General features: G+C 42.9%; 2 protein-coding genes across 7 annotated transcripts in view; one reads left to right on the forward strand and one right to left on the reverse strand.

The window, feature by feature from the left end:
- The window catches only part of NAXD (NAD(P)HX dehydratase), an 80,787-nt gene extending 68,041 nt beyond the window's left edge, over positions 1-12,746 (forward strand). The window contains exon 13 of one of the 3 annotated variants that reach the window (XM_074963653.1): positions 10,429-12,742. In XM_074963653.1, coding sequence (XP_074819754.1) covers positions 10,429-10,579 — 151 coding nt within the window. In that variant the 3' untranslated portion in view covers positions 10,580-12,742. Of the gene's footprint in view, positions 1-10,428 lie in introns of all 3 variants that reach the window. The other 2 variants (XM_074963663.1, XM_074963642.1) reach the window with 2 other exon arrangements.
- Positions 12,747-13,100: 354 nt separating this feature from the next.
- CARS2 (cysteinyl-tRNA synthetase 2, mitochondrial) overlaps positions 13,101-16,434 on the reverse strand; it is a 43,578-nt gene continuing 40,244 nt past the window's right edge. For 2 of the 4 annotated variants that reach the window (XM_074963686.1, XM_074963694.1), the window contains exons 14-15: positions 14,585-14,848; positions 13,110-13,297 (exon numbers count right to left, since the gene is read on the reverse strand). In XM_074963686.1, the coding sequence (XP_074819787.1) occupies positions 13,223-13,297; positions 14,585-14,848 (339 nt within the window). In that variant the 3' untranslated portion in view covers positions 13,110-13,222. Of the gene's footprint in view, positions 13,298-14,584; positions 14,849-16,434 lie in introns of all 4 variants that reach the window. The other 2 variants (XM_074963675.1, XM_074963703.1) reach the window with 2 other exon arrangements.

Genomic DNA, 16,434 nt, shown 5'->3' on the forward strand with positions numbered 1-16,434 from the left:
TTTCCCTCTCTTTCCATGACCTTAGGAACGGGAGATGGTCTCATTAGCCATATAACTATGTAATCCTTTTCTGAAACCTGCTCTACTTTTGGCCTCAATGGTGTATTGTGCCAGTCAGTTCCACAGGGTGTGCACCATGTTAAAAAAGAATTTCCTTTTGTAGGTTTTAAATACATTGCCTTTTTAAATTTAATTGCATGTTCCCTAGTTTTTATATTGAGAGAGAGTAAATAGGATCATCCCATTTACCTGCTCTATACCAAATGTTATTTTATATACTTTTTATGATGTGTCTTGCCTAAAGAGTCTCAGTCTTTTTAATCTCTCCTTGTGGCAGTTTCTGTATGCTTATAGACATTTTCATCACCCCCCCCCCCCAAACCCCTTCTGTTTTCACTATATCTGTTTTGAGATAAGATGACCAGGACTGAACACAGTATTTCGGGTTAGGGCATACCATTGACTCTGAGTATTATAAAATTATCAGTTATTTTTCTATTACATTCTTTATACATCTTAATATTGTTTGCTATTTTTGACCACCAGTGTGCATGGAAGATGTTTTTCAGTGAACTATCCACAGTGATGACCAGTTATTTGTTCCCATTATCATTTTCATCTAGGTGGGTTTTTTATTCTAATTTTAATAATCATTTCTACTTATTCTCCTGAAGTAAGGATCATGGGTCTGTAAATCCTACCATCACCATTAGTGCCTTTTTCTTTTTTAATAGTTAGAATATTAGTTGCTCATAGCCTTCCAGTATAGTAGCTGATATTAATGATTACATATTTTTAGAAGCAGCTCAGCCATTTTACTCTAAGTTTCTTGAGAACTCTTAGTTCTTTGAGTATATGTCTCTATGGGTGCTCCTCTGTAGGGTGTGTGCCCGTCCATGCACTCTTGACCGGAGAATACAAAATAGTGTCCAAGGGTCCACACCAGTGAAGAGCAGTGCCTCATGTCTCCCTACGAGGCCATATGAGGAGGCGTGTGCCCGCCACTACTCAGCTCCTTCTTAACTGCCTGCTGTTCAAGACAGAGCGATTTGGTGTCTGCTCTTTTCAGCTTCCTCCCTTTTCCCTGTGAAATCTTTACTTATTTTATTTCATTGGTTTTATTTCATTATTATTTTATTGGTTGTGCTCTGCGGGTGGGGGGGCGGAGGGAGTAGTTTGACCCCTTAGAAGTTGAAGTTAGTGTCTAGATCCTCTTGGTTATGCCTAAAATCCCGGGTTTAAACCCTATCAGACCTGCCAAAGGTCTTTTCCCTATAGCAACTGACACTCCAGTTGCCTGAGGTGCTTGGATGAATCCCACATTCCTTCAAAGTGCATGGTGTTAGGCAAAAAGATTCTTTTCCCCAAGAATCAGGCAAGCACAGACAATACTGAAGGGGGTTTATTCATGGTACTGGGAAGACTGGCAAGCAGCTTCAAAGATATGGTGTCATAGTGGCCAGTTATATACATTCTCTTATCAATTCATTTGCATTTATCTGTACATACAGAGACAGACATTGTTACAAGTCAACAGAGAGCCCCGAACAAAGATAAAACTAAGAACAGTACGTATGTATAGAGGTCATCTTATTGCATCAAGCATCTATGGCTACCTTGTGGGGGAAAGAGGCGGGGTGGGGGAGTAGGGATTAGTGCTTACAGATATCTGGTGGGCTCTGAAGGGAGAGTTAGCATTTTTCTAAGAGCTGAGTTACTGGGCGGGCATTGACCATATAAGCTTATCAGTTGTTTACAGTTGTCCATGTCCTTGCTACTGAATGCTTATTGAAACATTCCTGCTTGTTCTGCGGTTTTTGTCTTAGCTGTTAGCTAAATTTGAACTCTTTCCTGACAATGGTCTACTTAGAGTTCAAAGTCAGGTCCAAGAAAGACAGGGAGACTATGCTGAACTCCTCCTAGCTCCAGATGTGTCTTTTCCCTCCCCTGCCCCAGTACATCAGCCTCAACATCTCAGGCCACTCCAGTGTCTGCTGGAACCTTGTCAGCAGCCCTCGACACAAAGACCTTCCGGAAAAAGAAGCATATTTTCCCCAAGCAGGGAGACAAAGAAGGGGGGTGGGTCACCCCAAAAGACTTATCAGGAGACCTCACATCCCTCAAAGGATGCCACTGAGGCACCAGTACTGCATAAAAAATTCCACATGGACAAGCCCTCTACTCTCAGACCGCCATCTTCATTGGTACCATCTGACACCTCGGCATCGCAACACACACAGACCTACCCCACATGCTCAGGTACCATCATCTTACCATAACTCCGAGGTCCGAGAAGATCCGGGGAACTCTTCATTCACCAGCTACTTCCTGATATCCACTCTGGTACTGACCCCGGCTTTGGCCATTGACTGTCATAGCCCTCCATAGCGTTCCAGATTCCTGTCCACACAGCACCTCGTAGTTCCGGATGAACTGGAGTCCCTCATTTCAAAGAGGTCTACCACAGTCCCCTCCCCAATACAGCCCTGGCGCCTGTAAGCCAATTCTCACTTGAGCCTCCAGTCTTTTGGTACTGGCAACAATACATGAGGCCTGCCCTCCACTTAGTTCTGGGGATGATACTATGAACTGTGAGATTTTTGGTACAGGACTCCACTTCTGTACCATACCATCATGCTCCTATGAGCCCATTTAATGAAGAGGGTTTCCCAGAACTGACCAAACCTCCTAGGTCTTGGGACTATGACTGTTTGGTGACACCGCCCCCCAAACTCCCCCTCCACACTGTGCCTGCTGGAATCACAGAGCCGCTTTGAAGAACAGTTCTTCAGGATGTCATCCAAAAAGAAACTTCAACTCCCAGCAATACCGTATCACCCTCCGGTATTGATGAACCAATCTCCTCCAATACCACACACTTTGTCAGTATTAGATGGTACACAGAAGAAGCAAGAATCACAGACTGAAGAGGTCTCTCTTCCTCAACCAGCTGGTCCTCATTCTCCAGAGGAGGCAACTATGCCACTGCCATCATCATATGTTGATGACTTCAGGGCCTTCTAGGACCTCATGAAGTGCCTGGCAAATTCCCTACTGATCCCCATGGAAGAAGGCCAGGAGTCCCAGCACTCTTTGAGTATTTTAACATCAATCCCAAGGGAAAGATTACTTTTCCAATTAATGAGGCACTATTAACTCCCGCTCACACTCTGTGGCAAACACCTGCCACAGTTCTACCCACCTGTAAGTGGACAGATAAAAAAATATTATATTTCACCTAAGGAAATGGAGCACCTTTTTCCCATCCTTTCCCTCAGGGTGGACATAGCCAGCAAAGGGAACAGTCAGACTTGCCTTAGACCTTCTCCTCTGGATAAGGAGTCCAAACACTGGACTTACGAGGCAGGAAGTACTACTCATCATCGGCTCTTCTATTTCAAATTGCCAACTATCAGGCCTTGATGATGGAAATAGGATTTCAACAACTACTCAAAATTCACACACTTTATTGAACACTTGCCACAAGACCAGAGAGACCAAATTCTGTCGCTCATTTCTGAAGGCCAGTTAGTTGTCTGCAGGCTGCTCTAGATGCTGATGACACGGCCTCTAAATCCATGACCATGACTGTGATTGTGAGAAGAACATCTTGGTTTCAGTCTTCTCGCCTCATGAGAAAGGAGCAGAACACCATAGACGGCCTTCCCTGTGCAGGGCACAAGCTTTTCATTGAGCACCTGGATGCCTCTTTCCACACCCTGAGGACTCCAGGGCAACACTCTGGTCTCCGGGAATTTGTCCCTGCAACATAAATACGTTTTAGCAGATCTCAAACCATTCAGCAATCCAGGCTGTTTCAATACCATCATGCCTTCTCCAAACTGTGGAGCCCTTCAGGAGAAGGCCTAAACCCCAAAAGAGAAGTCCACCTGCTTCTACAACTATCCAGTCTGCACCTCCCTCTAAGAGGCAGTTTTGATACCTCGGTTGAGGGCATCGAGCAGCCTCCTCCACCACATTCTATGTGGTGCAGTCGTTCCATCCAGCCTAGCTTTTGAAACTGCCTGCCCCAATTTCTACTTGCCTGGGAACATATCACCTCAGAAAATAGATTTTGTAGGTCATCAAAGTGGGTTACACCATACACTTCCACTCTACCCCCTCTCCTTTTCTCATGAGAAGCTCCTGCAACAGGAGGTACAGTCTCTTATTATTGGGGGCGATAGAACTGGTACCACTCGAGTTTGTCAGAAGAGGGTTCTATTCCAGCTATTTCCTAGTCCTCAAGAGGCACAGAATGTGGAGACCAATCCTCAACTTCAGGAATTTGAACAACTACATCCTTGCACAGCATTTTGGAACGGTGACTCTAGCCACCATTATTCCATTCCTAGATCTGGAAGATTGGTTTGTTGCCCTTGAGCTACAAGATGTCTGCTTTGTTAGCCATCCACCATTCCCACAAGTGTTTTCTACACTTTGTAATAGGATAAGATCACTACCAATATTGAGCCCTCCCCTTCGAGTTCTCCATGGCCTTGAGGGTCTTTACAAAGATCCTCTTAGCCATAGCAGCTTGCCTTTGTCACTGGAGCATGGCAGTATTCCTATACTTGGACAACTGGCTGATCAGAGGCCAGTCAGACCTACAGCTTCAGTAGGCAACCTCCAAAGCACCACCTATTCCAACCTCTGGGCCTTTTCATCAGTTACAAGAAATCTATTCTAACTGCAATCCAACCCCTCCACCCCCACCAAAAAAAAAAAAACCATTATAAAGGCGCTACCCTGGACTCCCTATCAGCCAGAGCCTACCTATCCAAATACAGGTTTTCCACACTATCCAGTCTAATCTTGATGGTACAGTGCAGTCCAAAAACATCTGTAAGGACTTGCCTGCAACTCTTGGACCACGTGTCAGCCTCCACATTTGTAGAACCTCATGCAAGTCTGCATCTCGCATGTTTTCAAACATGGTTAAGATCAGTGTATACTCCAAGCAGACACAGCCTTTGCAAATGTATCACATTATCGCAGAAGATTCTAGACTCCCTGACACAGGAAGAACCCTTGGAAGGTTTCCATGGGAACTCCCTTCTCTCAGCTTCCACCAACACAGATTCTGACAACAGACACTTCTCTATTGGAACAGGCAACCCATCTTCAAGGGGTTACCATGCAGGGCGAACTACATCCAGGGCTACGCCCCATATCAACATCCTGGAGTTAAGAGCAGTATGGTATGCTTGCCTGCTCTCTTATACAAGGCTATTCCATCAGAGTAATTCTGAGCAGCAGGGCAGCGATGTATTACATCAATTGACAGGGTGGAGCAAGATCCCAGTCTTTCTACGCAGAGGCGCTAAGGTTGTGGAGTTAGAAATTTCAGCAGTCTCTCTCTACCAGGCTTCCATGCTGCAATTGCAGATGCTTCTGGCAGGACCATGAATGGGAACTCAAAGACATTGTCTTCCGCAGCATCTTCCAGACTTTGGATGTCTCAGCAGTGTCTTTGCCACTTTGGACAATGCAAAATGTCACCTTTTCTTCTCCAAGAGGGGCTTAAGGCTGCAATTCATTGGGAGAGGCTCTGATAACACCATGGCACCTTACTTTGCTGTACGCCTAACCCCTCTCTACCTCTGATCCTCAAGACTTTATTCAAACTGTGTCAGCAAAGAGTGAGGCTCATCCTCATAGCACTGGCCTGGCCAAGACAAGTGTGATACTCAAACCTACTTCACCTCCCAGTTGCAACTCCTCTCTGACTCCTTCAGGAAGGATCTCCTGTTACAGAATTTAGGGACCCACTTCCATCCCAGCCCCTCCTCCCTGCATCAGACAACTTGGCTCCTGTTATCAAGCATGGAACTAACCTGTTCTACTGCAGTTCAAACAGTCCTCCTATCCAGTAAGAGACCTCTAGTGCCCAAAAGAACTTACCTTCAAAAGTGGTAGTATTTCTATTCCTGGTGCTCTCTTCCATCTTCTCAAGCCTCAGAGTCCTGCTTTCTGCGATCACGGATTGTCTGTTACACTTAAAGACGCAAAGGCTATCAGTAAGCTCAATTAAAGTGCCTTTGGCCAGCATTACAGCCTTCCACTCACCCATCCATGGCTTCAGTCTTTGCCCATCCTACCTCAGCCAGATTCCTCCAGGGTCTTCACAACCTTTTTCCTCCGGCGCTTCAGTGGGACCTCAGCCTGGTTCTTAATGCCCTGAGGAAGCCTCCTTTTGAACCAGTGGCTACTTGCTCTCTCCTCTCCCTCCCCCTTAAGACATCATTCCTCATAGCTGTCATATCAACCAAACGAATGGGAGAACTCGGCATTCTTATGGCTGACCCACTATATGCCATCTTATATGGAGACAAAGTCACACTGTGTCCCCATCCTCATTTCCTCCTGAAGATTTCTTCGGAATATCCCATTAGCCAAGAGATTTGCCTACCAGTCTTCTACCCAAACCACATGCCTCCAGAGAGGAGACCAGCTTTCACACACTGGATGTCAGAAGGGTCTGTGCCTTCTACCTTGATAGGACTAAGACCTTTCAGATCTCTGAGGTTGTCTCTTCATCCTCTCTTCAAATTATAACCTTTGTGTGGAGATAAGCCCATTTCTATCTAAATGGGTTTCAGGCTACATCTTAAACTCTTATGAATCTGCAGGTATGCAGCCCCCTCAGAGCGACAACACATTCCACGAGGCCCACTACACATCTCTAGCTCTTCTGAAAGAAATTTCCACAGCAGAAATCTGTAGCTCTGCTGCTAGACCATTCATACCTTTGCAAAGCATTATGCCAACTCACCTGCTTCCAGGGATGATACTACCTTTGGCAGTCTTCCAAGCGGTCCTGGACTTGGCTCCTCAGCACTCCCTTCTTCAATTAGATACTGCTTGAGAGTCCCCTACAGTGGAGCATACACAGGGACATACACTGAAAGGAGGAGGAGCAGTTACTTACCTCACACTAACTTGAGTTCTTCAGGATGTTTTGTCCCTATGGATGCTCCACTTCCCGCCCTTTTTTTCCATCTGCTGTGGAGTCTTCAGCTTTGCAGTCGAAAAGGAGACGAATGGCGGTGGGTCCACACCTCCTTAAATGCCCTTGTAAGGAGGCATGAGGCACTGCTCTGCGCAGGTACAGGCCTGTGGACACGATTGGGTATTCTCTGGTCGAGAGCACATGGGCGCATGCACATCCTATAGTGGAGTACCCATAGAGTTAAAACATCTCATAGAACTCATGTTACTGTAAGGTAAGTAACCTCTTCTTGGCTAATCCTTCTGACTGGTTACTTTTTAATCCATTTGTTCCAATATCTCAATCATCATCACTCACTGAAAAGAGTAGATCTTGATTAGGTATCTCCCCAATATCATCCTTAGTGACTTCTTTGCATCAATTTAATTTCTCTGCAATGTCCTTATCTTAATTGTTCCCTTTACTTCCTCTAGTCCAGCAAACCTACTAGTTGTCTCACAGACTTTCTGCTTGTGATGATATTATTTAAAGAATGACTTTTTTGTTTCTGCATCTTTGACTGTTTGCTCTTCAGATTTCCGTTTTACTTCTCAATTTCAGTCTTACATTTTGTCAGCCATAACTTGTTTGTTTGGCTCCACTTTTTTTAAAAAAAAAACGGTAGTTTCAAAAATAACTTTGATTTCTTGCTGACATTCAGGTGTGAAATTAGTTCATATATTAATGTTCTGTGGATGCTATCCAGTATGCACACAGAGGTCAGTGTAGTCTGTAGTTATGCTTTCATTGTATCAGTGAACAAAGACTTGCTACAGAACTAGCAGCAGAATAATCAGACACTTTATAAATGCTGAAATTTGACAAGTCTAGAGAGAAACAGACCAGTTCATTTGCTGAAAATTAGTTGCACCAAAGGGGTCTGCACCTCTATTTGAAATTTTTTAGGGGTCCACAAATTGAAAACCACTGCTCTAGGCAGTCCACTCAAAACCTCCTTTTCTCCGTATGTGCCAGGGAAAGGAGGAGCTTGTAGCTTTAGTGCCTCATCTTCCTGAGTCTTGCCTCCTGGGGTGTCCTTCAGGTGGCCCAGCTCAGAACATCTCTCTTCCCTACCTTCCCCAGGGCCAGGGAAAAGGACTCAGGTTTAATGGCTCATGTCGCTGGGCCTCAGCCCCTATAATGTTCTAGGGCCAGCTCAGCTGGTCAACCCATGCTTATGGCTCTCTCTGCTCCCTGGGTAGTTTAGGCTAACCAAACTAGTTTAAAGCAAAGGAGTACTTGTGGCACCTTTAGAGACTAACCAATTTATTAGAGCATAAGCTTTCGTGAGCTACAGCTCACTTCATCGGATGCATTCAGTGGAAAATACAATGGGGAGATTTATATACATAGCGAACAGAACACAATGGGTGTTACCATACACACTGTAATGAGAGTGATCACTTAAGGTGAGCTATTACCAGCAGGAGAGCGGGGGGGGGGGGCCTTTTGTAGTGATTTTCAAGGTGGGCCATTTCCAGCAGTTGACAAGAACGTCTGAAGAACAGTGGGGGGAGGGGAATAAACATGGGGAAATAGTTTTACTTTGGGAGTGAATGTGTCATTACACAGTCTTTATTCAAGCCTAAGTTAATTATATCCAGTTTACTCCTTTTCTTTTTGCGAATACAGACTAACATGGCTGCTACTCTGAAACCGAACTGGTTTAGGTGCTCACTGGTGCTGGTTGAGAAGCACTGGGAGGGAGGAGACTGGTGCTATGCCATTGTGGACTCTCTCCCTTTTTACGGCACCTGGGGTCTCGGTGCCGTGGGAGCTCTTGCCTCTTGTGCCACCACTGACCGCTCCCAGATGGCGGGGGACAGCAGAATTGGGAGTGATGGCTTCTCTCTTGCTGCCTCAGGCCTGGATGGTAACACCAAGGTAGTTGTCCAAGGGCGCTCTCTTGTTGGAGAGTCCAAACGTGCCAGACGCAATGGAGCCCTTCCCGGGGCCGGAGTCAATAGCACCAAGCGAAGAGCAGGTATTTCCAAGTGGCCCAGCACAGGTCATATTCTGCCAGTGTCTCTGTGTTGGGGATCACCCCTGGTCAGTTTTCTTCTGCTGCTTTCTTGGTACCAGATAGGGAGAGCGGTGTCAAGAGTCCCTTGCAGGAGTGGTCGTCTTTGGCACCAGGGATGACTGTCGGGGCTGGGAATACCAAGAAGTCCAAGGAACATCCTTTCTTGGCACCAGAGAAGCAGAACAGCATTGCATCTGTCTAAGAGAAGCTGGTATGCTTCTTACTGAGGCCAAAGTACTTGGTGCCAAGTTGGCCTGGCTTGGCTCTGAGGAAGGATGAAGTACCACCTCCATGAGGAAGAGCTTAAGCCTGGTGTCCCTGCCTTTCTTAGTGCAGGGCCTGAACCCTTTACAGATCCTGCAGTGCTCCTGCATGTGGGCCTCCCCCACCGACTTGAGGCAGCTGCAATGGGGGTCACTAACCAGCATCAGCTTATGGCATGACACACACAGCTTAAACCCCAGGCACTGAGGCATGTCCCAATGCCGTGGAAGGGCTAACTGCACTAAGCATGGTCCACTAATCTAACTAACTTACTAACAAACTAACTGAAATGTAACCACTACAAATAACTATGTGCAGGGGATAGAACGAAGTCCACTGAGAGAGGTACTTGCAGGGAATGCAAGGATGAACTGAAGTTCCAATGACTGTCCTGGGTGGAAAGAAGGAATTGAGGGGGTGGCAGGCCCCTTTATACCAGTGCTATGAGCACATGACTCCAAGGGGCACCAGAACTAACCTGACAGATGCCACTGAGAGGAAAAACTTTCTGGCGGCTCTGCTCGGGGTGAGCACTCACCTACTTGGGAATGGACATGAGCAAGCACTTGAAGAAGAAGGGGAGAATTGGTAGTAACAAATATAAAGCCCTCCCTCCTCCCCAGGAAAAAGAAACGCAGTACACAGATACAAGATAGGAATGGACTTAAGCACTCACCCATTACGCTAAAACAAGCCTGTTTTTATCTTGTCCTTCTGTCCTAATATTACTTTTCATATAATTGAGTACTCTATCACTGGGGAAGGGGGGGATTTGAGGGGAGAAACATTCACAATGGGATTTCTAGCCTGACAAGGGTCCGTAATATGGAAATGTAAGAACTAGCATAAGGTGGTAAATAAGGATAAATGTGCTTCACTCTAACACTGAGAAACTCTTATAACTGTAGAAAATATAAGCGTCAAGAAGGTAAATGGAAGCACTGAAGAATCTCTGACTTCTGTTACTAATTCTTTCATGCATATAAATTATATTAACACTAAATTCAGTAACAAGACAGCAGTGTATTCCAGATTAATTTAATTTTTACTGCAACCTTCCATAAGCCACTACCTTCTGGGATTGTGCAAGGTTCTCCTGTGTAAGAGTGTTTAAAGAAAATTAACATAAGTTTTTTCCTTTTTCCTTTAGTCAAAATCCTTTTCTAGTGGCTGCATTTGGAGCTTGTTCTCTTACAAGGCAATGTAACAACCAAGCCTTTCAAAAATGTGGACGTTCAATGACTACATCTGATATGATTTCAGAAGTTGGAACAGCTTTTAACAAACTTTTTGAAACCTGAAGCCAAAGCACCAGAGTGGAAGGAAACGAAGAATAATGCCTACAACAGTAATTACATTTACAGTAGAATATACATAAGTAATGCACCCTTTCAAGTGCTGTAGCAGCATTGGTATGCTAGGTAGATTTTTTTTTTAATAGAAAAAATGATTAATGTAGATAGTTTTTTAAGAGTTTGGAATACAAAAAATGTTTTGGCTGAAATATGCTGTAGTTGCAGATCTGTTATATAATATAATAAAACTAAAGTGAAAGTATTCCTCTGTTCTTTTTCATAGTTATTGAGCAATAACTAAAGTGTGTGTGAACTGCAAAAATGCACTTGATACTTAAGAAGAAAGTAAAATTCTTCCACCAGCTGAACTGAATTTCTTGGCTTGCACCAAGGTTGTCATGATTTTGTTATTAGACTCTGTATCTAGAAGTAGCTACTGCACTTCATATTTCTCCACATTCATATTTTCCCCTTTTTACAGATGCCTCTTTGGAAAGGAAAAGCTTGAGGAGTTTTCCATTTTGAATGTAATTGGTTGCCTTTGCCCATTCCTAGACACGGGCAGCAATAGCTGATTTGAAATTCTTGCTCTTCATTTTTCAGAAAAAACGAGGCTCATTTTAAAACGTGGGGGGGGGGGCCTTAAAATAAGGATTTACTCTAGAAGTGTTGGCATGAAAGGTAGGAATTATGGTTAGCTGAAATAACTTACTTTATATTCCATCTGCTGCTCTAGACTGAAATTTAACATGGAGCACTGTGTGTGTGTGAAATATAATCATTTGAAGAAAAGGTACTAGGTGTGGTGAGGAACTAGTGATATTTAAATGGTCAAAAATGTCAGTGGGGGTAGACTGAGTGCTTTTATGCCAACTCAAACTGCTGGAGTAGAGCTCTGAGCACATTACTGTATGTATGCGTATGTGGCTATTTATTGCCTGCATAAATAATAACTGAGGAGCCAGAAAGCTGCATTTAATTATACGACATTAGGGCCATGCAGGCAGTCAAATAGAGTTAGTCCACTAGGAGACTGTACTGGGCCTGGGGCGGTTGGGCCTGGGCTGTAGCAAGGAGTTTTTTTAAAGGCTTTTGGTGGATCATCATTTAACAGAGGCAGCACTTTAGTGTCAAGGAGGACAGGTCAGCACTTCGGTGTGTGTCTCTCGCTGGCTGGCTGAGTAGATGACAGGCAGGAATAAATCAGAAGTTGAGAGAGATTTGTGCTGTACAGGGTTCTTAAACTTCTGGATGTACAGCTTAATAGTGAGGTAAAACTAATTTGTGGGGGGAAGTCAGAAGTACGTTTCAGTAAGTACCAACTTACTGCCCTATGGTTTAAACCTACAATCTAACTCAGTGTGCATATTCATTACAGCACAGGGACTAATTTGCAAACTATTAATTATTAGATGCTACATATTCATTTAAACCATTTTTCCAGTAGCTTATTTCTAGAATAGAGTTTAGTACCCTATATATTAGTCAGATTGCACTTTCACATCTTGTAATAACTTCCTTCAGTGAACACATTCAATCAGAAAGGCTGTTCTGAGTAGCTCCGGCCCTTATAATTCATATTTTTGGATGCACTGTGACTACTACCTCACCCCAATGCGTTTTTGTTTTTCTTTCTAAACTGGTAACCTATTTTTAAAATAGGTTTTTATATATTTGCTCATTTTATTCTGTTGGGGTTCTAAGACTTTTAAAATTAGAGCAGTTGTTTACTCCTAAGAAAAGACTTTGCAGTGTTTTACCAAAGCACTGGTTTGTAAACTGTCTACTTCCCTGGGGAACAGAAGCTATTGTCATTTTCTCCCCTTGGAATTACTTTTGAACTCTAATTCCTAAAATCAAAAAAGTTAAACAGTTTTAAAACAGTTGTTGAATTGATTTTTAAAATGAGGTTTTTGTATTTGGTATGTAAGTATTATTTCTAAATTACATTTGTAGGTAAAGCCAAATCAAATAAGACCTTTTGGGTTTGGTTTTGTTTTTGTTTTCCAAAATGAAATTGCTTGATTATCAGAGGTCAGTATAAATTTCAATTTGCCTTTGTTTTAACTATACACAGAAGTAACTTTGTTATTCACCATTGTATACAAATTGTTACAAGTTAATTTTAAAAGATTCTGGAAATGTAGCAAGTTTCTTTCCATAGGAAATAAAAATATAGCAAAGTAAAACTGTTGTGTACTTCATTTGCAGTGGCTTAGTCACGAAGAGACTTTTAGCTGAAGATGGTTTATCCTCTGTACCCATTCCCTTTTATTACTGACAGTCGATAGCAATTTTTATATGAACAGTATCATGTGTAGAACCCATTTACAACATGCCAAACCCAGCTCATAGGCTAATTACTTGGATTATAGATCCCCGTTTTACAGTTGCTGCATTACTTGAACAAAACCACCTGTGTTACTACCAGCTTATTTCACAATACATGCAGGAAAAGATCAACGCCTTCTCAAAGGGAAAAAGCAAGTTGTGGCAAGCAGAGAGGTATTTAAGTTAACACTTTATTAATAGATACACAAGTTTCTGCAGAGTTCTTTTTTGAAAGTTTGATTGGGAAAAAATTAATTCACAGTGGTTCCTAAAGCATTCACTGCCACATGATCAGTCCAGTCATGTCCCTGTGCTATATCAGCTGTCATTTTCCGTTCTTTGCTCTGCTCTTCTCTGATCTACCACTTCCCATGTGGAAGTAGTACCCCGGTCCTGTAAGAATAAAGTGGGTCAAACCCAGTAAGTTTTTGATTACACACAGTACTTTGTACCTGGTTAAATTATTTAAATCCCTAGAAGCAGCCTAAATGAACCTGAAACATTCTGTATTAAGCTCAAAAGGCAAAAATGCTGATTACATTTAAAAAAAAAAAAAGAGTAGGTACTTGGAAATACGGCTTTCTAATAATCTAGTGTCACTACTGATCAAGTTTAAAAAAAAAAAGGTGGTCCTATCTATTCACAGAAAAGATCGTAAATTACATTGGGTTAAGAGGTGAAGAATTTTTCAAAATGATGGCTGCATTACGGGGGGGAGGGAGGAGGAGTGGACACTCCTCCGTTTAGTTTAAATAATATGGCATTGACATGAGAAAGATATTGCAACTTCAGTTCTAAAACATTGCTGAGACCACATTCTGAGATAGCTGTATACTGGATGAGGTGATGAACATACTGTAATGCCTATTTCTAAAAAAAATTTAGTGTGTACTCTCTCACACTGAAGTAATCACAAGTTATCAGAGTTAGTTTTCATGTTTAAAACTTTTGCAGAATCAAAACAAAATATGCCTCCTTTATGGCCACTAAAAGAGAATAAACTGCCTAGTACATTTCGAGCTCTTTAAACTTCAAAAGAATGACATGAGGTTGAATATTTTTGAAAAAGTATGATAGTCCACTTCTGCCTACTACTATTACCTAGCCATTCAATTGCAGTTTTGGGAAATGAACTCTTCAGAGGCACTTTTAGTTTAACAAGTGAAGTTCTTAACAGGCCAGGCCAGTAATGGAGTTTTCAGATCTACCAATTTGACTGGTAGTCATGAGGGATATTTAAAGTAGAATGCAGAATTAAATATATATATCATAAAACAGAAAATTACAGTTTGTTACATGAGCAGATTAAAGGAGACAAGGGGGACATAAGTTTTCAAGTACATAGAAGATTGTTACAAGGAGGAGGGAGAAAAATTGTTGCTCTCAGAGGTTAAGAAGCAATGGGCTTAAATTGCAGCAAGGGTGGTTTAGGTTGGAACAAGTTCCTCACCATCAGGGCCGTTAAGCACTGGAATAAATTGCCTAGGGAGGTTGTGGCATCGCCATCATTGGAGATTTTTTAAGAACAGATGGAACAAACACCTGTCAGGGATGGTCTAGATAATACTTAGTCCTGCCATGAGTGCAGGGGACTGGACTAGATGACCTCTTGAGGGCCCTTCCAGTGCTAGGATTCTATGAATTACTAAAGGAGTTGCAAAGACAATATTTTCTCAAAACCTTTATGTTGATTCCAAATGCAGCAAGGTCTCGCCGCAGGTTGTCACAAGCCTGCAGAAGGGGTTCTCGCTCCAGCAGTAACTGCCGTCTTCTCTCTCTCTCTTCCTGTTTTGTTTCCTTTGCTAGGATGGTACCTTCTTCCACCTGCACCGCTTCTGTTGCTCCAGGCATAGCAAGAGCATAATTACGCACCTTGACACGGAAGCTCACCAGCTCATCAATCACACTGGAAAGCATAGCTGAATTTTTGTTTTCTGGAACAACCTATAAATCAAGAGCAGCAGCGTTAAAACATTGCATCAGAAAATGAGTTCAGCAGTATTCATTCAACTCTGAAGTAAGGCCTTGTCTACACACAGGGCATGTGTACACTGCAATCAGGAGTCTGATTCCAGCACAGGTTGGCAAACCTCCACCAGCTTTTATCAAGCTAACAGCTAAAACCAGTAGCTTTGTTGCAGTGATGCAGCCTCCACAAGCTGCCAAGGATCCTGGGTACATACTCTTATTACATGTTCATGCCATCATGTCTTCACTGGTATTTTGAACTGTGCGATCTAGATTAAAGCTGGAGCAAGTAATGCTAGTCCATGCTGCAATCACACTTACTGCAGTGCAGGCATACCCAAAGTTGTACGGCTTTAGCTATACTGGACGCAGGTATAATGGTGTAACTGTGCTTATGCTAATGTAACTTCTGGTATAGGAAGGGGAATAAGATATACTGTTGTGAGGCACCTTTGCACCAGCATCTTATCCATTTCCAAATCCCTCCTTAAGACTTGACTTTGAGATGCCTACAGAAACTTTACCATCCAACAATGGGTAGGCAGGTGGCAAACTCAGACAACTACTCCGGGCTTGTCTACACAGGGAAGTCATTCCAGAATAGCTATTCCTGATTAACTCCAGCTGTGGATGCTCTTATTCCCGAATTAGCTTAATCCACTTCCAAAGGCAGTGGATCTGGCATGTTTGTAGTAGACCCAAACAAACTGTCATCCCTTTATCAAGGCATCATTTCCATTCAATTACAACAAACTCTCTTCCAGAGAAACCAGGCACAGAGTTCTCTGTCTTCTAATCCTACCCCGCACCACCTGGAAGCCCCAGAGAACCCGATACAGCATCAAAAGGCTAGAAAAGCATGTACCGAGCTAGGTACAAAGGCCACAGAATGCAGACGAATGTCCTACATGAAAATTAAACGATTCCCCCAAATACAGTATGACACCAAAAAATAACACAACAAATGCATAGACTAACAGCCAGCTCCTAGCATACACAGCTGTTCAGAAGCCACTCTAACACAGTAATACAAAGGAACCACCTCAATTTATGGCTGAACAGTTTAAAAGGCTTGTGAATGAATAGCTGCGTGTGTGTACACACTATAAAAAATTACAATATTGATCTGCTACCTCACAAAAGGAAATCTGCTCCTTGTTTAGAATTTAATAGCATCTGCAAATTTTAGGATCCACAGAAAACAAGCCTGGAACAGCTCCTGTCCTGTTTATTTTTTAAATATATAATATTGGATTATTGCCTTTGGCTTTTAGCATCTCTCCGCATAGCACTCTTGCTCTGGCGTTTCACTGGTTTCCTTTTCCTCCCCATTTCGACCTTATCGAGTACTTAAATACCTCAGTCACAAACATATTCTTGTTTCACTCCCCAAACTCATTTCCACTGCACCAATGCCGCAATAGAAGATGCGCAGGAATATTCAAGAGCAGAATTCAGCCCATGCTTTGTTCTATACTGTTCATCTGTGTTTAATTTTCCTTCTCTTCTAAACCACATAATTTACATCTGTATCAGTGCAGATCCTTCCCTCGGTGTTTCTG

Source organism: Natator depressus, chromosome 1, assembly GCF_965152275.1.
Source record: "Natator depressus isolate rNatDep1 chromosome 1, rNatDep2.hap1, whole genome shotgun sequence".
Classification (NCBI taxonomy): Eukaryota; Metazoa; Chordata; order Testudines; family Cheloniidae; genus Natator; species Natator depressus.